The sequence below is a fragment of the Rhinopithecus bieti genome, unplaced genomic scaffold, assembly GCF_001698545.2.
Source record: "Rhinopithecus bieti isolate Rb0 unplaced genomic scaffold, ASM169854v2 scaffold_6708, whole genome shotgun sequence".
NCBI lineage: Eukaryota > Metazoa > Chordata > Mammalia > Primates > Cercopithecidae > Rhinopithecus > Rhinopithecus bieti.
The window spans coordinates 5,052,031-5,075,449 of record NW_016806329.1 but is presented as its reverse complement, the minus strand read 5'-3'; the positions used below and the strand labels follow the sequence as shown (position 1 = coordinate 5,075,449).

General features: G+C 36.7%; 2 protein-coding genes across 4 annotated transcripts in view; one reads left to right on the top strand and one right to left on the bottom strand.

The window, feature by feature from the left end:
* Positions 1-3,318, top strand: part of SMARCAD1 (SNF2 related chromatin remodeling ATPase with DExD box 1) — an 87,591-nt gene extending 84,273 nt beyond the window's left edge. For all 3 annotated transcript variants that reach the window (XM_017875507.1, XM_017875506.1, XM_017875508.1), the window contains one exon: positions 1,494-3,318. In XM_017875507.1, coding sequence (XP_017730996.1) covers positions 1,494-1,555 — 62 coding nt within the window. In that variant the 3' untranslated portion in view covers positions 1,556-3,318. The remainder of the gene's footprint in view (positions 1-1,493) is intronic.
* A 2,654-nt stretch (positions 3,319-5,972) lies between these two features.
* HPGDS (hematopoietic prostaglandin D synthase) overlaps positions 5,973-23,419 on the bottom strand; it is a 32,623-nt gene continuing 15,176 nt past the window's right edge. The window contains exons 3-6 of the mRNA XM_017875505.1: positions 17,105-17,197; positions 14,038-14,147; positions 8,839-8,937; positions 5,973-6,314 (exon numbers count right to left, since the gene is read on the bottom strand). Of these exons, the coding sequence (XP_017730994.1) occupies positions 6,150-6,314; positions 8,839-8,937; positions 14,038-14,147; positions 17,105-17,197 (467 nt within the window). The 3' untranslated portion in view covers positions 5,973-6,149. The remainder of the gene's footprint in view (positions 6,315-8,838; positions 8,938-14,037; positions 14,148-17,104; positions 17,198-23,419) is intronic.

The window sequence follows — 23,419 nt, the reverse complement described above, 5'->3', positions numbered from 1 at the left end:
ATATATATATATATAATTTTTTTAATTGTTGAAAGTATAGTATGAATGAAAAATACAGTGATTTAACAGCTGTGACATTTACAGTGTTTGTTTTTTCTGCTTTTTTCCCATTGATCCTTAATAAAGTCAGTTACAAGCATGGCAAGTTATTTTCGGTATCACAGCATATTCCTCTAAGTTGGTACAATACCATTATAGTATCTAATAAAATAAATAGTAATTTTCAGATGTTATCATATATTGTTCTTATCTAGATTTCTCTCATTTGTCCCCTTAATGTCTTTTATAGCTTTCCTTAAAACACCAGGGTCCAAAGTTCACACACAGCATTTTATTGTATTCTATCTTTAGTATCTTTAAGTTTAAAAGAATCTCCTTATTCTTTTCCTTCTTTCCTTTTCTCCCTGCGTTCTTCCTAACATGGTATCAGTTTATTTAGTAATTTATGAAGTGTCAGTTTGGATTTTATGGGCTATTTTCAAGTCTATGGATGAACTTGGAAGCAAGGGTGTCCGTGAACTCCCTAAGAGTTGATGGACTATTTTATATTCCTCTGTGTGTGTGTGTGTGTGTGTGTGTGTGTGTGTGTGTGTGTGTGTGTGTAACAGAGAAAAGAAGAGTAGATAAAAGTACTCATGATTTTAAATTATAACTGAGGTGTATATTTGTGAGAGAGGGGAGGAAGAGAGAAGTGGTTAGTTTTGCTGCATTTCAGCCAATCTAATTTATAAAATTATTCATAGTTACAGATCTATCACAGATCAGCAGATATTTGTGAATTGCCAGCTGTTCTGTTGCACTAACTGGTAAATTAATAAATCAACTCATCTCAAAATATTCTGAGTGCTGAATTGAATTAATCAGGGATGGCTAGATTATCTGCCACTGTGACACAAAGGGATTTAGAAAATCTCAAATAATTCCTGTAAGTACTTATAAATATGGGGCCTCATTTAATTAAAATATAGGGCAAACATTGGATAAATAAGGTAATTTAAAGTGGCTAATTTAATCATCAGCTGGTATGGTGTGCTCAGAATGCTGTTTATATGTATACAGTGTGGGTCTGAGTCAGTGGTTCTATCTTTAGATGAAAAATAAGAATATAGATTAAATAAGTTTTGGTTGGTTTAGGTTTGGCTTTGTTGTCTTTGTTTTCCCTACTCCGTTTCTTACATAAATGTTTTTTATTTAGCAAATGTGAGAAGTACCAAGAATGATATATGATCCAGTGTATTACTGTGTATCTTTATATAGCTTTATAAAATTGGAAACATAACCTTAGATTGCTATGTTGGCAGTATGAACAGGAACAGAGAGGAAATAGCCCTAATCTAAGTAGAGATCAGGAAAGGTTTCTAACAGGGGTGACACTGAAGCAAACTAGCCCTTGAAAGATGAGTAAGAATTCACCAAAGAAAAAAAAATTGAGACAATGTTTTATAAAATAAAATACTTCTATAAAGCTTTTAATACTACTTTCTGACCTACAGGCGATGAAGGGAGTATGCCAGCAGATATAGCCACATTACTAAAAACATCAATGGGCCTGTGAAATAAGAACTGTGAACTCTCAATTGATGAGGAAATATCAACTTGGTGCACTCAAGGACATTTACATTATGATGACCATGGGGTTTATGAACATTTATAACTTTTTATAATTTCCATATTACATTTCTCATAGTATGGACAACTTTTTGCCACTAACTGAATTCTCCAAATACTCACACATGAAATTTCAAAAAAGAAGCCACAAATAATGTAGTCCTGAAGATGTTGAATAATCATTTTACAAAGCAGTTTTCTGAATGGGGATTAGTTGGTGATTGTTTGTAACAAATATGCTAATGCTTTAGAAATGTCAGTATTTTTGTAATTATTTCTACCTCCAAATATATATATATTGTCTTTCACTGGATAATGTGTGTAGATTTTTACATGTGCCTTATTTGACAATGCTTATGTCTTGTTTTTGCTTGTCTCATTTGAAGTTCTTTTTTATTATGTTAAAGAATGCAGCTGTATAGATTATATAGCTTTCATTTTATTGCTATTTGAAGCAGATGTTCACCAATGTCAGCAAGAACTCAACCTGAATTTAAAGGTGGCATTCCATATACTAACATCCCCCAGGTCCTCTCAAGTACTTCTGCTGAAACAAATTTGTTTGGCTAGGCACTAAGTTGTTTTCCAGTGAATAGTAACTAAAGAAGCCCTTACCTTGCTCCATGGATTAATTCCTTCTGTTCATTTTCCAACTGCACTAATAGTGCATATTACTCTGCCTAATCTTGTGCATGTTTTTATTGATTTCCCTCTCCCGGCTTTTGCTTCTCTTGAAACTGTTGCCCAGTCACTTCTGCTCCAGTTCTCTTCCTCTCTAAATAGTAGTTTATTACTGCCACGTCTCCATGCATCAGCAAAATGTTGGTGACATTTTTCTAGCCTGGCAGAACAGATTACTTAAAGCTATTTCACTTCAAAGCAGACTGAATGTGACTTCATCTAAAGGCAGCATTAGGTACTGCATGGAAATAGATCATTAACTTGAAACGCTTATCAAAATATATTTTACCAGTTTCCAGAATTTCCAGTACAGGACCGCCTGAAGAGAGAGCCATTGTTCAATTCCAATTCAGTGTGAGTGACAAAGTGAAATTTAGAAGTAAAGTTGTCTATTTGATATTTAACTCTTTATTAAATCTTTCTTTAAATTTCTGCCTGTCAGTCTATATTGCTGTTTTTATTATACTTCAGTTTCTTTGTATAACTTGTGAGTTCCATGTGTTTTGTTTTTGTTATGTAAATATCATTATAAATAAACTTATTTATAAATCAAAGATTTGTTAATTTTTGGAAATCATACCTTTCAAAGCATCCTAACTTGCTAAGATGCTAAGGTAATATGACCCTCTGGATTTAGAAGGCAAATAAAACTCTTAAACAGTGATTATTTAGATATTAAAGACTCTGAGAACTCATGGCATAACCCCAGTCTTGATGGTATATTGAACAGACTGAATATATTTTACCATTACAGGGCTAAAAGGAGTCTTCATGTGTTAATACTACCTCCTTGTACATCACCGTCCCCAAATCAGTTATTCAAATTGTTAGGAATTTTACCTTTTAAAATCTCATAATGGATTTCTCATAAGTTTTCTGTATTAATGTATTTTCAATGATAGACTGTTTCTTTTTTTGTTGTTATTGTTGTTGTTCTATCCATACTTTTATCTCTAATGAAATGTAGTTGGGTTCTTCCTGTAATGCGCTATTATGTCTTGGGCTTAATAAAAATATTTGTGATCATAAGTTGTATTTTCACACCCTTTTTAACAGTTTCTAACCCTCCTCTTACCCTTAAAAATATATAATCTTGGGCACAAGTGAGATTATCTTATATGCTTAATATTGCCTGTTTGTCAGTAAATTGGAACGTACTACTTAGGATGTATTCTCATTGGTTCCTTCATTGGACTGATGTCAGTAAATACTGTAACCCATTATCACTGCAGAGCAAATGAAGCAAGAGTTGGAGTAATATCGTGACCAACTGAAGCATTTTTTTAATGCAGGCTACATGAGACATGCCTTATGCGTTTTTATAACTGTTTGGGACCCCCATAGACTTTTAACTTTATGCCAGTAGATACTCATTTTGAAACATTACTGCTATTCCTAACAGTTGGTATTATCATGTAGTGGAGAGACGGGGTAGACGGGGTATGAGGAGATTTGGTTTCCATTTGTGTGACCTTATGTGTGATACTTCACAGTCCATAAATTTAAGGAATTCTTTTAACTCCTCAAAATGTATTTTGAAATAATAAATTCAATATGCAGTTCACTTTCTGCTTGACTTCACTCTCGCTTAGCCACCCTCTCTTTGTATAGAAGCAAGGAGACATTTCACTTGGATACACAGTGGGATAATGGAATGTGTTGTCCTTCAGTGCAAAAAGATTACCTAAAGGTTATGATAATGCCAAATATTTCCTTATGAAACTTGCTGTGGTTATACTTTATATTTGAATTGTGATTTGTATCAATATGTAGGACTGATTCTCTTATTTTGAATTTTCACAATTTTGTATAAGCATTGGATTATCACTTAGTTCTGTCTTCATTAAAACTTGATGGGGAAATTTAGCTGTGCAGAAGAGTGAAGAAAAGTTAACTACTTTCATTATCTAGAACATTATTTGCATTTCTTTTGTTAAAGGTAACGTTTTTTCTTTAGATTGCCTGGATTACATGTTGGAGGGCTTTGAATGAGATTCACATACAACCTATTATCATTTACTTGCAGCCACTAATAACAAGAAAATTTGATCCAAAGAATCAAGGAACTTAGAAAATACACTTTGTTTTTATGTGTAATCCTTAATAATTTATATTTTTGTTGTAGTTGTTTTCAGGCTGGAGTGCAGTGGTGCGATCTCAGCTCACTGCAACATCTGCCTTCCAGTTCAAGTGATTCTCCTGTCTCAGCCTCCTGAGTAGCTGGGATTACAGGCGCCCACCACCACACCTAGCTTATTTTTGTATTTTTAGTAGAGACAGGGTTTCACCATGTTGACCAAGTTGGTCTCAAACTCCTGACCTCAAGTGATCTGCCCGTCTCAGCCTCCCAAAGTACTGGGATTACAGGCATGAGCCACTGCGCCTGGCCTAAAGTATTAAATAACTTTTTTTTCAATTTCATAAAACATTGAGAGGAAGGAAGCACCTTAAATAAGACCATACCTATCTGGGCTTTTCTTTTCCTCTTCTTTCTTTCTCCCCCACATCCTCATCTCTTTTTTGACTTCTTAATTGTGAATAAAGCTTCTGTAAATATATGTGGATAGGTTTTTATGTGGACATGTTTTCAGGTCCTTGAGATAAATATCAAGGAGCACAATTGCTGGATTGTCTGGTAAGCGTATGTTTAGTTTTGTAAGAAACTGTCACTGTCTTCCAAGGTAGCCGTACCCATTTGTATTCTCATCAGCAACAGATGAGAGTTACCCTTGCTCCCCATCCTCATCAGCGTTTGGTGTTACCTGCTGTTTTGGATTTTTGCCATTTTGACAGTCGTATAGTGGTATCTTGTTTTAATTTGCAGCTCCCTAATGACATTTTGTTGGGCACTTCATATGCTTATTTTTACCTGTATCTTTGTTGAGGTGTCTGTTGAGGTCTTTTGCCCATTTTTGATCAGTTTGTTTGTCTTATTGTTGAGTTTTATGAGTTCTTTGTATAATTTTGGATAACAGTTTTTTATCAGATACGTGTTTTACAAGTATTTTCTTCACGTCTGTGGCTTGTCTGGCTTGTCTTCTCATTCTCTTGATCTCTGGGATATCTACATTTTTCTCATCACAACAACTTTATTCATGTCAGTAAATTCATCTTTACAAGTTTCTCTGGCTGCATATCTAGAGCCTCTTGAGCCGTGTCAGATTCCCACAGTCAGCTCTTTCCTCTATAGCTCCCTTTATGTTCAGTTGAATTGCATTCCAGGATTATCAGTTTTTGTTCCTTTGCTGCACTTTCATCTTTGTTGAGAGTTCCCTCTTTTGATTCTTCATTTTTGTAAAATGTCAAAGGGATTTATCACGGGGCCACAAGCAGGCAGTAGCAATACAACTACACACTTTGCTGTCTATGCAGGAATAAGAGATGTGCAGTGACCTCTGGCAGTCTTCGAAAGAAGTGACTGGTTATTGGTCATGATGTACGTAGGTTATTTACACAGGGATATGTGGACTGGAGAGCTGTGAGCAAAGTTTGTGTTTTATGCAATTACAGGTAATTGTGGTAGCTGAAGTCCAAACCATTTTGGGGAAGGGGAAGAATGGTGTTGCTAAACCATATGACTGCAATTCGTGCATGTTAGAACCTGTGCAAAGCAAGGTCTGCCTGTATTACATGCTATTTTTCCGCCATTGTAAATGATGCGAAGCTATTCTGAAAGAAAAAGATACTGCAGAAAGATTTGTGTTTGTGTTTTCCTTTTTAAAAATCAGAATATGGCTAAAGTGGAAATCTTGGTGGAGTTGGGAAGGGAGCATATGGATTATCTGGCAGGCTGATGTACCTGCCTTATCTGGTGAGAGAGATGCCCCGAGAACAACAAACTTGAAGGCAACATGGATCAGCTAGAGTTTGGTTTGGGGTCTTCGTTTTATCCAGTTAGCGATGGCAGGAATGGCTTGGACTTTCTTCCGTAAAGTCACCAGCCTTGGATGGGTGTCCAACAGGTCAGGTTTAAAGACCAAAAGCGTGGTACTGCAAATCTCCCAGTAGAAATCTGCCCAAGTCACCTAATTTAAAGGAAACAAACTTTTCATTTGAACATAGAAAGTATAGCTGTATCGACATTCCAAAATTAAAATTAGTTTGTTAATCTAAAAGATTCAAAACAATCTTGTTATTACAAAAGTAGAATGTGTGTATGATAGAAGTTCAGAAAATTACTGATAATACCATACTCCAACACTCAGGTTACTACTATTAAACATTTTTGTGTTTAAGATATTTTTCCATGCTGATAGATGTTGTTTTACTAACATGAGATCTTAATGGTACATACTCTTAACCTTGTCCAGTCTCCACCTCTCTGTGACAATGCATTTTCCTTATCCAATAACCAATACGTATTTTTCCATCTGTTCTAAAAATGCCCTTTACAGGACAAAGCAAGATCTATTCCAGGTCTATGCATTTCATCTGGTTATGTCCATTAACTCTTCAAAACAGTACCCTTTTTTTCACATCACCAAATTATTGAAGATTTCACTCTAGTCCTACAGAAAGTTCTATCTTCAGGACCTTTGTATTTCATCTTACCTTGTTCCTTTGTACTACATAGTATAAAGGAAGGGGCGCAGGTTTTTCCTAGAGGGTATATAGTTTCAAGTGAAATATTTGTGGCTAAAATACATTGTATCACATAAAAAGAATATATGGGTGTCTAACCATTAGGGTATGCCAAGATTGGCCACTGGATTAGTGATGACAGCCTGGTCCTACCATTGTACAGTTGTATGTTTTTACCTTTGTGATTAGAAACCAATCTGTATGCTGTTACTTTGGCTCCATATGATTATCAAAGAGTGAAGTTTAAATGTGGACTACTCTTTCATCTTTTTGTACAGAATTTAATAAAGCTGATTGCTAGTGTTTCAGGAACTTACTAAACATCTGTCAGCCAAGAGAAGCTACTGGCTGGAAGATTCAGAATTCAGAATAAATCCAGAATTTTTTCAAATATTTATCAAGCACCTACTGTGTGCCATGCCCAGGTTTAGGTGCTGGAGAGCAAGGTAGGATGCAAGCCCTTTCTCTGATGTAGCTTTTATATTTTAGAAGGGACAATCAAATATGCAAAACGATGGGGGTTATGAAAAAAAGTGAAGTCGTGATGGACTGTGACATGGTCAGGGAAGACTTTCAAGAGGTGACACGTAAGCCCAGGCTTAAATATAAAAAAGGATTGAGACCTGCAGTGATCAATCTGGGGATTAAGCATTCCAGATATGGGGAAGAGCGTAAAGACCCTTAGGTGGGAGTGTGAGTTAAGTCTGAGGAACACACGCACCAGTGTGTTTGGAGCACTGTGAAGAAGGGAGAGAGTGCTCAGAGATGAGGTCAGAACATCATTTACAAAGGAATTTTAATAGAAAATGAAAAATAAATTCTTAGAAATTATTCATTAAATAGGGCAGGGAGAAGAGCATTTTAGGAAAGGCTATGAGGGGAGTCCGAAGAAATGAAGGGGTATGTGAAGAGGTTGAAAGTTGAGAAAAAGATGTGGCAAGTTTACTTCTGTATCACCCAGAAGGGCTGAGCAGGGCAGACAGCAGTGTCAGCCTGCTACAAAAAAACAGTCTTATCTCCCAGAATGCAATCTCCCTGAAGGCAGGGACCACCACTTGCCACAACTTGTAAATCAGGTTTAGATTGGATTTTTTGTCAAGACTACTCCTAGGTGGTAGTGTGCCTAGTATCTGGTTGTCTAACTTTTTTGTGATTATCGATGGTCCATGCCTACGCCAATTAATTTTTCTGGGGTTGGAAAGTGGTGATAGTTTATATCAGTCTTTCTTTCTTATCAACTGGCATACTTTCATGAAGAGAAACTTTTTCCAGTTGAGATATAAAATGCTTCATAATTTATCCTGATATAAAATACATATGAGTTTATATTGTTAGCTGTAGTTCAAGTTCAGGAATCGGATATTTTATATTGTTAGCTGTAGTTCAAGTTCAGGAATCGGATATTTACTTGACCTTACTCACCTTACATCTCTATCTCCTTTCTCCCACATTGAAGATCCTGGTTCTCAGTGACATCAACACAATTTATTTTTGTACCCACAATATAAGTATAATAATACCAGAAAAAAAATACCAATAGTTTCTAGTACCACCAACAATATGATTACTGAAAATAGTATATGATTTTTTGTTGTTCTAAGAGATATCTGTCTTAGATGTATATTCAAATTAGTGTGTTTTACAAATGATACTTCTTGAAATAGTTATTCTCTAATAGAGTACATTTGTATTCTGTGTGTTCTCTATGCATCTCTTTTGCACAGGTTCATTTACTTCACTTTGATTTTAGGATAGCTTTTAAGTTTTGCTGCTAATATATAATTATATAAAATACGATTCCAAAGTCAAATCTATTTTTTAAAAAGGTTTATTTAAAGGAGTTTAACCTTTGTTCTTGCTGTAAATTCTATTCCCTCCCTATAGGTAACTTCTTTTCAATAAGTTTTCATAGTTTTTTGGTTTGTCTTTTTATTCGCTTGAATTTTTTAAGATACAAAACATACTCACAGAGTTACCAATAAGCCACTCTTTCCCCCCTAAATATGTGTCCAAGTCTTGCATCAGATGAGGCGCATTATGCGTGAGCAGCTCATTGAACATCTGCTCCTAGGAGAAGGAGAAAATATCACTTTAAGAATAATAAGAAGAAAAGTAACATGATCTGAGGAGGAAGTAGATTTCTCCATCTTTATTCTCCCACATGAATTCAAAAAGAAAGAGAAGTAGCTAGATTTTTTATTCAATTTTATGACGTGGAGATTTAGGTCTGATTCTCTATAGATGTGAGTCATCTCTTTATTGCTCATGGATTAAAAAAATAAATAGTTTTGTGTCACCAGTTCTTACAGTTTCTTTGTGTATAATGACTAAATACCCACAGTCTTATTTTTTCTTAAATTTATTAAAGCAAAATGATTCTATCGTCTTTTTAGATTTCTAAAATTTCCCTCTTTCTTAACCTAGCTTTTTTAAAGCTAAATAATGTAACTGAAGGTAAAGAAACATTTTATTTTGTAAGGCTAGACTCTACTAGTTTGGCAGTTCTTCATTTCACTATTGCGTTTATAATGAATCATGATCTTGGGCCTTTATGTATTTTCTCATTGGACTACTATTGTGCCTTATTATCAGATTTGTCTATCTTGAATATCATCTACAAAATGCATCATCCAGTTATCCCCTCTCAATATATAAACTAATATTATTTAAAAATTAACATCCTTAGGGAAATATATATAAAACATCCGTTTTTTAAATTGTCATTATTTTTCTACTTGAAGCTCTGAAGACCAAATAATTTACTCAAGGCCTCTTTTTTGATAAGAGATGTTTGTTTATATATAAGAATTCTGCCGGTTTGAGTCTTGGTTATGAAATAGAAGCCAAACTCAAAAATATAAAATGTATATCTCATTTATTAACATGTCTAAATGATGTATAATAAAATCCAGCCTTTATTAAGATAAGTCAGCTAGTGGATACCACACCAATTTGCTGATTTACTTGCTGTTATGATTATGGCTTAGCCAGATGATATATACTACCACAACATAATGCCTTATATTTGTAAAGTACAATTTGCAAAAGCATCCTTACATACAGGTTGAGCCTCCCTAGTCCAAAAATCCAAAATGCTCCAAAATCCAAAATATTTTGAGCATGGGCATGATGCCCAAAGGAATGCTCAGGGGAGCATCTCAGATGTCGGCTGTCCGGATTCAGTATGCTCAACTAGTAAGTATAATGCAAATATTCCAAAATCTGAAGAAAACCCCAAGTCTGAAATACTTCTGGTCCCAAGAATTTCAGATAAGGGATACTCAACATGTACTTAGATATGTTTGCCATAAACCGAAGCTTATAAAGCTTGTCATTATTTTGACTTTATGTACTTTCCCTTGTTCTATAAAGTGCTCTGTGGTCAGTATGTTCATAGTTTTAACAAAAACATTAGGTATGAGTCTTTCTGCTGCTTACACAGAATTTGTAATCCCAGTGAAGGGCAGTGAGTCGAGAACCATGTGGTGCTTGCCACAGGTCTGCTCACCTCAGTTGGCATCGGTCAGAAAGGCAATGGCCAAACTGATTGTTGGACAACTTTCCAAAAACTCCTGTGTGCACTCCTGGGAAATTCTGTTCTTCTAACATGCATTTCCAGAGCTTCAGGTACACCAATGTTTGTGTATATGCAGAGTCAAAACTATTATATCTGTGCTATTGACTTCTCCTTGAGCCCAGATTCTCTTTATAAGTTTGGTGAATTATTTCAGTCTAATGAAATATAAATTAATAAACAGTATAATTAGTATTTAAGTTTCATTTTAAAGTACAATCAACCAAAATAATATAGAGGATAAGATTTGATTACACTTTTTTTTTCCCCAGTTATATTTTAAAAAAATACATTTCCTGATCCATCCTAGACAGCCACTCCTATACTTGATGGATTCAGAAATTTCTAGCCTCGCTTTTCAGAGAGTTACAAAGGAGGTTTTTTCACCCTGAGAAATTGTTGCTATGAAAGTCTAACATGGCTTTTAGGGAGGTTCGCATATTTCTCAAAAGCATTTTTATATATGCACTACCAAAATTATTTTGTGTTGGAACCAGAACATCAGAATATCCTCAGGCCTTCTCATTCTTCTTCCCCATCCTGTTCTTTAGATGAGGAAATGGAAACACAGATCCATTAAATAACCGAAGTAACACTAATGATAAGTTCAAGGATTGTCATGGTGACCAATATCCAAGGACATCTTTTGTTTTTCTTTCTTTAAATTGGAAATGGAATTTTTAGTAATAAATACTGTAACATTGTGTATATTTGGTAGATTTTTAAGGCACGTGTGACAAGAATATATTCACTATCCATCTTAAGTGCATCAATATTCTGCCTTTGAAATGTTCACCTGACCACCAGATGGCAGCAATGCAGCCCACTACCAACAGTCTAAGAAATGAAATACAGAATGGTGCATTTTTCATTATATTATTAGCCAAGTCCTGCTTGTTAATTAGATAGTCTGTAGCTATCAGCAATGTTTCTGCAACGTGTTCTGCCTTTGTATGATTTAATCATGAACTTGGATTGCTATGTCCTTTGAAATTGTTTTTTGAAATAGGTGGTACTTAAGAGAGTTGTTATTCTAATGCAAAGGTAGAGTGTTACTCTTATCACAAATGTTCGAAGAATATTTTCCTCTGGGAGGTGGCCTCTGTTATGGAACCTCAGCCACAGAAAGAAAATAGAAAAGTAGAGAAGAGCAAACTGATAAATTGATAGACTGCACATCAGAGGAGTCTTTGGTACATGGAACAAAAATCTTTAGACACTTCTAAATTGGAGAGTATCTGTTTCTACATTTATAATGATATATAAAATTCAGATGCCATGTCTGACAAATAGTGAAAACAACATGAAAGTATATAACTATTAATTATAATAGTTAATATTTATTTAACACTTCTTACCTAGCCATAGGCACATATGCTAACATTTAATCCTGCCAACATACTTCAAAGTAGAGCCTGTTATATCCCCACTTTGCAAAGAGTTTGAACTATAAATAGGGAGTTAAGTGACAGCTAGTAAGAAGGGAATCAGGATTTAAGCCTGGCAGTTTGACTCCAGAGCCTAAATGTACTTACGTCAAAAAGTTGTATTTCTATCATCAAAGCTGAGCTTTATTATTTCCTGGCTAGACCTATATATATATGTGTGTGTGTGTGCAGACCCTACGCACCTTACATTTATATCATGGAGTCAGTCAATGTAAATACTTTTGTGTCCAGATATCTCTATTCAAATCAGAAGGTGCTAATTAAATAGTATTTATAATAAATGCTAAGTAGATAGTATCTGCTTAAATATGTGCTTAAGTAAATTGATAAGACTGCCTGCCATTTGTGCTGTGGCTTTCGGCTATAGGCTTTAGCTTTAACATGTACATAAATATTCATGCACAGCTGTTTTGAACAGCTGCTTGCACTGTGGTATTATACCCAGTGATTAAGAACCTGGGGTTTGAGTCAGTGACAATCTGAATTCCTTCTGCACCACTTCTGGCTGAACAATTTTGGGTAAGTTGTTTACGCTACATGAAACTCTGTTCTCTTACCTGGAAGATGAGGATAACAACAGTTTCATTCTAAAGGGATGCTTAAATTCGTTACTTTAAGCAATTGTATATCTAGGTGATGAGACTATGGGATCTAAATTCAGCTGTCTGGGCTCAGTTCACAGTTCTGTCAGTTGTGTGACTTTGGGCAGCTTTGTAACTTCCGTTTCTCAGTGTCTTCATCTGGAAAGTGAGCATGACAATAAAAAGCGCTTATCTTGAAGGAGGAGAAGGAGGGCTGACTGAGATAACAGGGAAAGAGCTGAGAGTAACACAGGCACATGGTGTGCATTTGATGAGTGTGGTTCTGATCACTTGTTCAACAAGTGTGTAATGCCTACTACATAAAAGGCACTGTGATGGCGGTGGGGGATCAGTTGAATAATACAGACATGATTCCTGCCCCTGATGCATACAGCTTGAGGAGACAAGCAACAAACGAGTAAATATATTTTAAAATAGAGACGGTAATGAGTGTCCTAAAGGAAACCACTAGAAGCTGTAATAAAGATGTCTATTTAGAATTCTGCATAAAGATGAATAATTTGACAAATATATATCATTTGACTTTCATCTCTAAACCACAGTAATGAATATTTTTAAAAAGATAGATTTCACAAGGAAGTGGAAAGAGAGGAGATGAGAGCAAACAAAATTTGAAGCTAGTAAGCAGATGGGTGAATGGCACCTGCAAAAAGAAAGCCAAGAACCAATCCCATCAACAACACGAATTCCTTAAATGGCTCAGGAAATGACCGGATATGTCTAGAACTGGGGTTAAGTGTGCACTACAGTGCACAGTTCTGCGCGTTATTTGCATAGCATACTAATCAGAGAATACTAATTTAACCAAAAGATTTTTCACATCACAATATTGGGAGCTTGGTGAAAGGGAAGCAGAGAGGATGACTATGTAAGAGAAAAATTGTTATTACAGGTTGAGATCCCTTATCCAACATGCTTGGGAACAGAATAGTCTTGAATTCCAGATTTTTTCAGATTTTGGAATATTTGCATATACATAATGAGATATCTTGGGGATGGGACCTAATCTAAATACAAAATTCATTTATATTTTATTTACACCTTATACACATAGACTGAAGGTAATTTTATACGGTATTTTCAATAATTTTGCACATTTGGCAAAGTTTGTGTTAAGTACTTACATGGGGAATTTTCCACTGGTGCTGTCATCTTGTTGCTTAAAACGTTTTGGAGTTTGGGGCATTTTGGATTTCAGATTTGCAGGTTAGGAATGCTTAACCTGTACTATCATAAGTCCTTAGAAATAATTTACAATTGGTCAATCAGAAGAAGTCATATTTACATATCCTATAGAAATATGGAAATGTGTAAATCCTAAAGAAACTGTTAAACAAATTTTTTAAAGGGTTGCATCTGAGGAGGAGTTAATGTGAAGGGGTACAATAGGGAATTGCTGTACTTTATTTTGAACTTTTAAAATGTAATTTGATATTTTAAAACTATACATATTGTTTTCATGTAAGGAACTTTCTAAGGCACCTAACAATGTCTGACAGGTGGTATGTGATTAATACTAGGAATAGCAAATGGATCACATTACTTTCACATCTTGCTTTTTCTCTGCCCAAGGAAAACATGACATGAAATCATCCAGTGTGTCCACAATAGCATCAACTTGACATTGTTCCATTTCTGTGTTTCCAGCCAAATCTATGGAATAGAGAGAGGCCCATCAATATGTTTAATGTACTATATTAAAAAGTTTATTTTTAACAGATAGTATATTCATATGGTTGAAAATTCAAAAGAGCATAAAACAATATCCAGTGAAGACTAGCTTCCATCCACCACATTTTGCTCCCTTACCTACCTACCTTACTAGTAGCCACTTTAATTAGTATTCTTACATTATTTCTTTATGAAAATACAAGCAAATAAAAACATATATCCCACTAGATGTGCTTCCTCATCCCATGTCCCCTACATATCTTTCTTTGCAAGTACCCAAAGGGTGTACTTGCTCTTTTTTTTTTTCTGGCTACATGAGATTTCTTGAGGTAGATGTGCCACAATTTATTTAACTAGCCTCAACTGATTAGGTTTGTTTCCAGTCTTTTGTTAATATAAGCAACACTACAAGAAATAACCTGTACCTACATTATAATTCATTTTGTATAAATAATTATTTATTTTGCAGACAGTTTTGTCAGGAGCATTTGTTTTCTGACTGGAGACTAAAATTTTAAATAATAGAGGGTTTTTTTTTCTTTTGTCTTGTTTGTTAATCATTATTTTGGTAATAAATCATTGATCTTCCTAAAATTTTCTCAATGGTGCCAATTTAAAATGCTTCTGTGTAGAAGCCTTCTAAAATGGATTGCTTTTGTAAAACTTTATAAATTTATTAAAAATTAAGAAACTGTATACTGACAATGGATGAACTGGATGTAAATTATACCTCAATAAAGGTGTTAAAATTGAAAGAAAATTCTTGAGTGATTTAGAGTTCCTCTGTAAACTGTATTTTTGTGTGTGTAATATTCAAAGGTTGATTATTCTTCTTTCTGACCTTGAATAGTCTTCAGAATTCTTCACTCATTTTCATCCCTACTTTGACTTCCACCTCAAAGCTTCAGCTAAAACTTCGTGGAAGTGACTTTTTATTCAATATTTTTAGTCCTAAACCACAGGCTCATTTTTTCAGCATCCTTTTGTATATATCTCTGATTACTCTTTTGGCACCTGAACATTCTTCTACAAATCCTCAAATGCAGTCATCACACCATTTCTCAAACCACCTCTCCTTTTTTTTTACCCAACAAATGATTACAGGCCTCAATTGTGACTCAGCCCCAAGTAGGGGCTGTATATAGTAGCATTGAATAGAAGAGGTAAATTCCTTGCCTGAATGGCACTTATGGTCAACTGGAAAAGGCAGACATTGAGGAGGGTATTGAAAGTTGAAAAAAGTATTTTAAACAGAAAAGAGAAGGAAATGGAAGAGAAGAGGAGGAGAAGGAGGAAGAGAACGAGGACGTAGCAGTACATAGTGCATTGAGAATGGCAAACTCTGTCTATGCTATACCTCTCCTGGTTAAATAGACTGCCTTCCACATGGCAACATCTATCTACTGTCTCTAAGATGATTCTACATCCACGAATTTTTCATATTTTTCTTGGTCTCTCTTCTTTGCCATCTGGATCATTTCACTTATCTCCTAATGTGCTTCCCTGCAGTAGCCACAAATACAAAGTAACCGCAATAATCTTCCCAAAATGCATAGCAGTAGTTATGCTGCTTTTCTAGATAAAAACCTACAATTATGTAAGAAAAAGTCAATACTCTAGATCTTTCTAATCAAATCCAATCCATTCTAAGCATTTCTCTAATTCTCTTCCACCTGCAAATTTGAAGTTCATTCTTCTTCTCATGCCATTTTCTCTCTACTTAGAATGTTCTAGCCCAGAGATTCTCAAAGTGAGATCCATGGACCACCTGCATCATCTGGGAAATTGTTGAGAATGCAAATTCTTGGGCCCCACCCAAGGTCTACTGACTCAAAGTTGCACAAAGTATATTTTAATGAGGATCCAGGTGACCCTGATGCACATAAAGTTTGAAAAGCACTGCCTAGGTCCAAGTCTTCCTCTTGAAATTCTAGCTATCTTTGAGCCTAAACCTAAATGTCATTTTCACTTTAAGGCCTAATTTCCCTGGTCATGAATAATTTCCATTTCTTCTAAACTTTCAAAATAACTTTATTTGTTGAAACATGTTAGTGTAACACAAACCTTTGTATTTTTAAAATACACCATTTCATTCCAAAATGAGGTCTAGTGTTCATGGCCCATTTTATTTGTGAGCTAACTATGTATGTGTCTATGACTTGGATCATAGCAGTGGCAATCCTGGTGGGGAGATAGGTTTGAGAGAATGGTGATTCTACAGATTGATTGAAAGAAAGGAGTTTTAAAAGAAGCCAAAGGTAGCCTTTGGCTCAAAAAGCCTGTGAGAATAGTATGAGGGAAGAGAGAAGCAGACAATGGAGCATAGGATGGGAGAAAGCGTGTCAGGCAAAAGCAAGAAACAGTTTCTATTGTTGCTCTTCTAATATTGTGGGTGCGGGCACTAATGCAACAATCCAGAAGCCAACTATCCCCTTCAAGCTTCCTCAGATGGCACTGAGTGGAAGCAAAAAAACTCCCTTTCTATTTTTTTCAGCATGATTAGGATGAAGGACATTACTGACTATATAATTTTAATAGTCTAAGAAATTTCAACTTCCATATGCCAAATGTATTTTCTGCTAAGTAATTTTCTCTGATAACTTATAATATGCATACTAGCAAAAGTTTAGAATGAAACATACCTGTCCAATTTTTTAACTAAACTCCAACAAAGGCTTGGAGAGCAAACAGATATAAGGCAGGAAAAGCAGGAGGCAATATAAAATAAAATTGTCTAATTGTCTAGGGAACTCATGAAAAGTTAAACTGATACAGGTGGTATATTTATACTTTTCTCTATTATTTAATTCCATTCTTATTTGTACTATAGTATACTATGCCAAACTCATTTAATGCATATTGAATATATATCGTGTTTGTTTCAGTTATCAAAAATCTTAAGCACTTATTGTATTTATTACATGTTTATTACATGTTACCTGTGTTTCTAGTCAAATATCTTGCTATTGCTAGGCTCTGGTGCAGGATAAGTCCATCAACTTCCAAAATGGGGATTTTTCCAAATGGGAGAGCTTAAAATAAAATGAGCAAATAATTAACTTCATAACAAAACCAAAAGTTATATTACTTCAAATTTTACTGATAATTGTGAAAACAAAGCATGATTTTATGAAATCATGAAATTTTAAAATATTTTTAAAGGAACACTTGACAACCTGTAGTGGAATATTTACATTTTATAAGTTTTGTTTAAGTTGTTAGAAAACCTGATTTAAAGTTAGTGACAGAATTGGTTCTTAAACCCAGGTTTATAGTGACACCATATGCTATACTGTATTTTACATGCTTAATATTAAAAAGAATTCTTTTAAAGCTTCATTATTTTTTGTAGCCTCAATTGCAGATTATTAAAATCATAGTCTGAGGATTATGAAGAGTTTGATTTACATATTCAGTTATGGTAAGAACTTAGCCATAGCCTTTTTAAAATTAATACATAATAATTGCACATACTATGGGGTACATGATACATGCACACAATGTAATGATCAAGAGATTTTTTATTTCTTATTTAATTTCTTCATTGACCCAGTGAACATTCAGGACCATGTTGTTTAATTTCCATATATTTGTATAGTTTCCAAAGCTCTTTTTATTATTGATTTCTAGTTTTATTCCATTGTGGTCTGAGAAAATACTTGATATAATTTCAATTTTTAAAAATTTATTGAGATGTGTTTTGTGGCTTAACATATGGCCTATCCTGTGTGCTGCTAAGAAGAATGAGGATTCTGTAGCTTATGGATAAAAAAACATATTTTTTTGAGATGGTGTCTCGCTCTGTCACCGAGGCTGGAGTGCAGTGGTGCGATCTCGGCTCACTGCAACTGGGCTGGAGTCTCTCGCTCTGTCACTGAGGCTGGAGTGCAGTGGTGCGATCTCGGCTCATCACCTGCCAGGTTCAAGTGATTCTCCTGCCTCAGCCTCCTGAGTAGCTGGGACTACAGGTGTGTGCCACCACACCCAGATAAGTTTTGTATTTTTAGTAGAGATGGGGTTTTGCTATGTTAGCCAGGCTGGTCTTGAATTCTTGACCTCAAGTGATCCACCTACCTCAGCTTCCCAAAGTACTAGGATCACAGGCGTGAGCAACCACTCCCAGCCTATGGATGAAATGTTCTGTAAATGTCTGTTAGTTCCATTTGGTCTATAGCACAGATTCAGCCCAATGTTTCTTTGTTGGTTTTCTGGCTAGATTATCTGTCCGGTGCTGACAGGGGAGTGTTGACATCCCCAACTCTTATTATGTTAGGATCTATCTCTAACTTTAGTTTTAACAATATTTGCTTCATATATTTAGGTGCACATATACTTACAATTGTTATATCCTCTTGCTGAATTGACCACTTTATTATTATATAATGACTGTGTATTTTTTTCCTTTTTAAATTAAAGTCTATTTTGTCTGCTATAAATATTGCTACTCCTGCATGCTTTTGGTTTCTGTTTGTATGGAATTTTTTTTCCCATTCCTTCATTTTTAGTCTATGTGTGTCTTTTCAGGTGAAAGGAGTTAATTGTAGGGAGCAGATAGCTGGCTTTTATTTTGTTTTGTTTTTCATTCAGCCACTTTGTATATTTTTAACTGGGGAATTTAAATCACTTATATTCATTGATAGATGAGGGCTTACTCCTGTCATTTTGTGAATCGTTTTCTGATTGTTTTGTATGCTTTTTTCTTTATTCCTCTCATTATTTATCTTTGTGATTTAGTGGTTATCTATAGTAATAACTTTTGATTTATTTCTCTTTCTCATTTATGTATCTGCTCTACCAGTTAGTTTTATACTTTCATATATTTTCATGATGGTAGATATCATCCTTTCACTTCCAGATGTAGGGCTTCCTTAAGCATTTCTTGTAGGGCCAGTCTATTGGTGATACGTTTCCTCAGAAAGACTATTTCTCCCTCTTTTTTTTTTTTTATTATACCTTAAGTTCTAGGGTATATGTGGACAATGTGCAGGTTTGTAACATATGTATACAAGTGCCATGTTGGTGTGCTGCACCCATTAACTCGTCATTTACATTAGGTATTTCTCCTAATGCTATCCCTCCCCCCTCACTCCACCCCAAGACAGGCCCTGGTGTGTGATGTTCCCCATCCTGTGTCCACGTGTTCTCATTGTTCAGTTCCCACCTATGAGTGAGAACATGCAGTGTTTGGTTTTCTGTCCTTGCAATAGCTTGCTCAGAATGATGGTTTCCATCTTCACCCATGTCCCTACAAAGGACACGAACTCATCCTTTTTTATGGCTGCATAGTATTCTATGGTGTATCTGTGCCACATTTTCTTAATCCAGTCTATCATTGGTAGACATTTGGGTTGGTTCCAAGTCTTTGCTATTGTGAATAGTGCCGCAATAAACATAGGTGTGCATGTGTCTTTATAGTAGCATAATNATTGTTCTTTTCCATGTTTAGTGTTTCCTTCAGGAGCTTTTGTAAGGCAGGCCTGGTGGTGACAAAATCTCTCAGCATTTGCTTGTCTGTAAAGGATTTTATTTCTCCTTCACTTATGAAACTTAGTTTGGCTGGATATGAAATTCTGGCTTGAAAATTTTTTCTTTAAGAATGTTGAATATTGGCGCCCACTCTCTTCTGGCTTGTAGAGTTTCTGCTGAAAGATCCGCTGTTAGTCTGGAGGGCTTCCCTTTGTGGGTAACCCGCCCTTTCTCTCTGGCTGCCCTTAACATTTTTTCCTTCATTTCAACCTTGGTGAATCTGATAATTATGAGTCTTGGGGCTGCTCTTCTTGAGGAGTATCTTTGTGGTGTTCTCTGTATTTCCTGAATTTGAATGCTGGCCTGTCTTGCTAGGTTGGGAAAGTTCTCCTAGATAATATCCTGAAGAGTGTTTTCCACCTTTTTTCCATTCTCCCCTTTACCTTCAGGTACACCAATCAAATGTAGATTTGGTCTTTCAACATAGTCCCATATTTCTTGGAGGCTTTGTTCATTTCTTTTTACTCTTTTTTTTTCTCTAAACTTCTCTTCTCACTTCATTTTATTAATTTGATCTTCAATCACTGATAACCTTTCTTCCACTTTATCAAACTGGCTACTGAAGCTTGTGCATGTGTCACATAGTTCCCATGCCACAGTTTTCAGTTCCATCAGGTCATTTAATGTCTTCTCTACACTGTTTATTCTAGTTAGCCATTTGTCTAATCTTTTTTCAAGGTTTTTAGCTTCCTTGCTATGAGTTCGAACATCCTCCTTTAGCTCGGAGAAGTTTGTTATTACCAACCTTCTGAAGCCTACTTCTGTCAACTCGTCAAAGCCATTCTCCATCGAGCTTTGTTCTGTTGCTGGCAAGGAGCTGGAATCCTTTGGAGGAGAGGAGGCTCTCTGGTTTTTAGAATTTTCAGCCTTTTTGCTCTGGTTTCTCCCCATCTTTTGGTTTTATCTGCCTTTGGTCTTTGATGATGGTGACCTACAGATGGGGTTTTGGTGTGGATGTCCTTTTTGTTGATGTTAATGCTCTTCCTTTCTGTTTATTAGTTTTCCTTCTAACAGTCAGGACCCTCAGCTGCAGGTCTGTTGGGGTTTCCTGGAGGTCCACTCCAGACCCTGTTTGCCTGGGTATCACCAGTGGAGGCTGCAGAACAGCAAACATTGCAGAACAGCAAATATTGCTGCCTGATCCTTCCTCTGGAGGCTTCATCTCAGAGGGGCACCAGCCTGTATGAGGCGTCAGTCGGCCCCTACTGGGAGGTGTCTCCCCGTTAGGCTACACAGGGGTCAGGGACCCACTTGAGAAGGCAGTCTGTCCATTCTCAGAGCTCAAACACCATGCTGGGAGAACCACTGCTCTCCAGAGCTGTCACACAGGGATGTTTAAGTCTGCAGAAGTTTCTGCTGCCTTTTGTTCAGTTATGCACTGCCTCCAGAGGTAGAGTCTACACAGGCAGGCAGGCCTCCCTGAGCTGTGGTGGGCTCCACCCAGTTTGAGCTTCCTGGCCACTTTGTTTACCTACTCAAGCCTCAGCAATGGCAGACGCCCCTCCCCTAGCCAGGCTGCCACCTCACAGTTCGATCTTGGACTGCTGTGCTAGCAATGAGCAAGGCTCCGTGGGCATGTGACCCGCTGAGCCAGGCACGGGATATAATCTCCTGGTGGGCCGTTTGCTAAGACCATTGGAAAAGCACAGTATTTGGGTGGCAGTGTCCCGATTTTCCAGATACAGTCTGTCATGGCTTCCCTTGGCTAGGAAAGGGAAATCCCCTGACCCCATGCACTTCCTGGGTGAGGCACTGCCCTGCCCTACTTTGGCTCACCCTCCGTGAGCTGCACCTACTGTCCAACCAGTCCCAATGAGATGAACCAGGTACCTCAGTTGGAAATGCAAAAATCACCTGTCTTCTGCGTCAATCACGCTGGGAGCTGCAGACCAGAACTGTTCCCCTTTGGCCATCTTGGCACAGATCTCTCCTTCATTTTTGAAGGATAGTTTTGCTGGTCATAGTATTCTTAGTTGGCAGGTTTGTTTGTTTTTTTTCTTTCAGCACTTTGAACATATCATTCCATTCTCTCCTGGCCTCTAAGATTTCTGCTGAGAAATCTACTGTTAGTCTGATGGGGATTCCTTTACATATGACTTGATACTTTTCTCTTGCTATTTTTGGAATTCTCTTTGTCCTTGAGTTCTGACAGTTTGTCTTTCATGTTTAATGACTTTAATGTTAAATCTTACCTAAGCTTCATGTACCTGGATGTCTAAATCTCTTGCTAGACTTGGGAAGTTTTAATTATCATTTGGTTAATTGGTTTTCTATGTCTTCGTCCATCTCTTCTCCTTCTGGAATTCCCCAAATCCCAAAATTCAAACATTTGGTTGCTTTATGGTGTCCCAAATGATGTAATGCAGGCTTTCTTCCATTTTATTTTTTTTCTTGAGTATGACTGGGTTATTTCAAAAGACCTGTCTTCAAGTTCAGAATTTCTTCTGCTTGATCTAGTCTACTGTTGATGCTCTAGGTGTATTTTTTTTTTTTTTTTTTTAATTTCATTCACTGAATTCTTTAGCTCCAGAATTCTGTTTGGATATTTCTTATAATATCTATCTGTTTTTTAAAATTTCTCAATCAGGTCATTGTCTTCCTGATTTCTTTGTACTATCCTTATTCTTTTGTATCTCACTGAGTTTCTTTAATACCATTATTATCAATTCTTTTTTTAGGCATTTTATGTATTTCCTTTTTTATGGAATTGGTTACTGGAGAATTATTGTGTTCCTTTGGAGATGTCTTGTTTCCTTCCTTTTTTGTATTTCTTGTGTCTTTATGTTGATTTCTGTGCATCTGGTATGATAGTCACTCCTTTCGATTTTATGGATTGATTTTTGTAGGGAAAGCCTTTTTCCTATAGATGTATCTATAGTGCTGGTTGAGTAGGTTACTTTAGCTTTGATTCTGAGTGGGTGCAATAATGTAGTCTTCATATGATTTCTTCAGCTATAGTCAGTGTCAGTGGTGTCTGTGACTTTCTCAGTGGCTTAGGCTGTAGTTATTAGTGGAGGCTGTGGTGAGGCTTTGCTAGGGAGGGGAATGCCAAGTGGACTGGTCCTCAGGCACCAGTGGCTACAGTGGGCTGGGTGTGTGGATTCCTAGGCCCCTGAATGGGATGCACTGGTACCAGCAGTGCTGGGCAAGGCAGATCCAGCCCCCTAGACAATGCATGTGAGTCCCAGTGATAGTGGCAAGCAGAACAGGCCTGACCTCAGGCCCCTGGATAATGTGCAGAAGCACTGGTGGTGGCTGGTGGAGAAGGTTGATCCTCAGGCCACTGGACAATGCATTCAGGAATTGGCAGCAGCAGTGACAGACAGGATGGGCCTGTCCTCAAGTCTCCTGATAGTGCATGTTTGCACCGGTGGCAGCAGGCAGGGCACATTGTTCCCCAGACCCCTGGATAATGTGCTTGGGTGCCAGTGGCAGTGGTCGTGGGAGGGGTGGGCTGGTCCTCAGGCCCCCAGATGGTGCATGTAAGTGCTAGTGGTGATGGATGGGGCAGTACTATCCTCAGGTCCTGGAATGGCATATCGGTGAGCTGGTCCCCAGGCTTCATAAAGGCACATGCAGGTACATTGTGGCCCTGATGTTAGAGTAGGCATGTTTGCTGTCTGTGGCAACAGCCCCAGGCAGGCAGCTCTCAGACTCTGGAGAGTGCATGCTTTAGCTTCCTATGTTACAGCAGCAGCCTCTCTGATATGCAACACTGTCCATTCCCC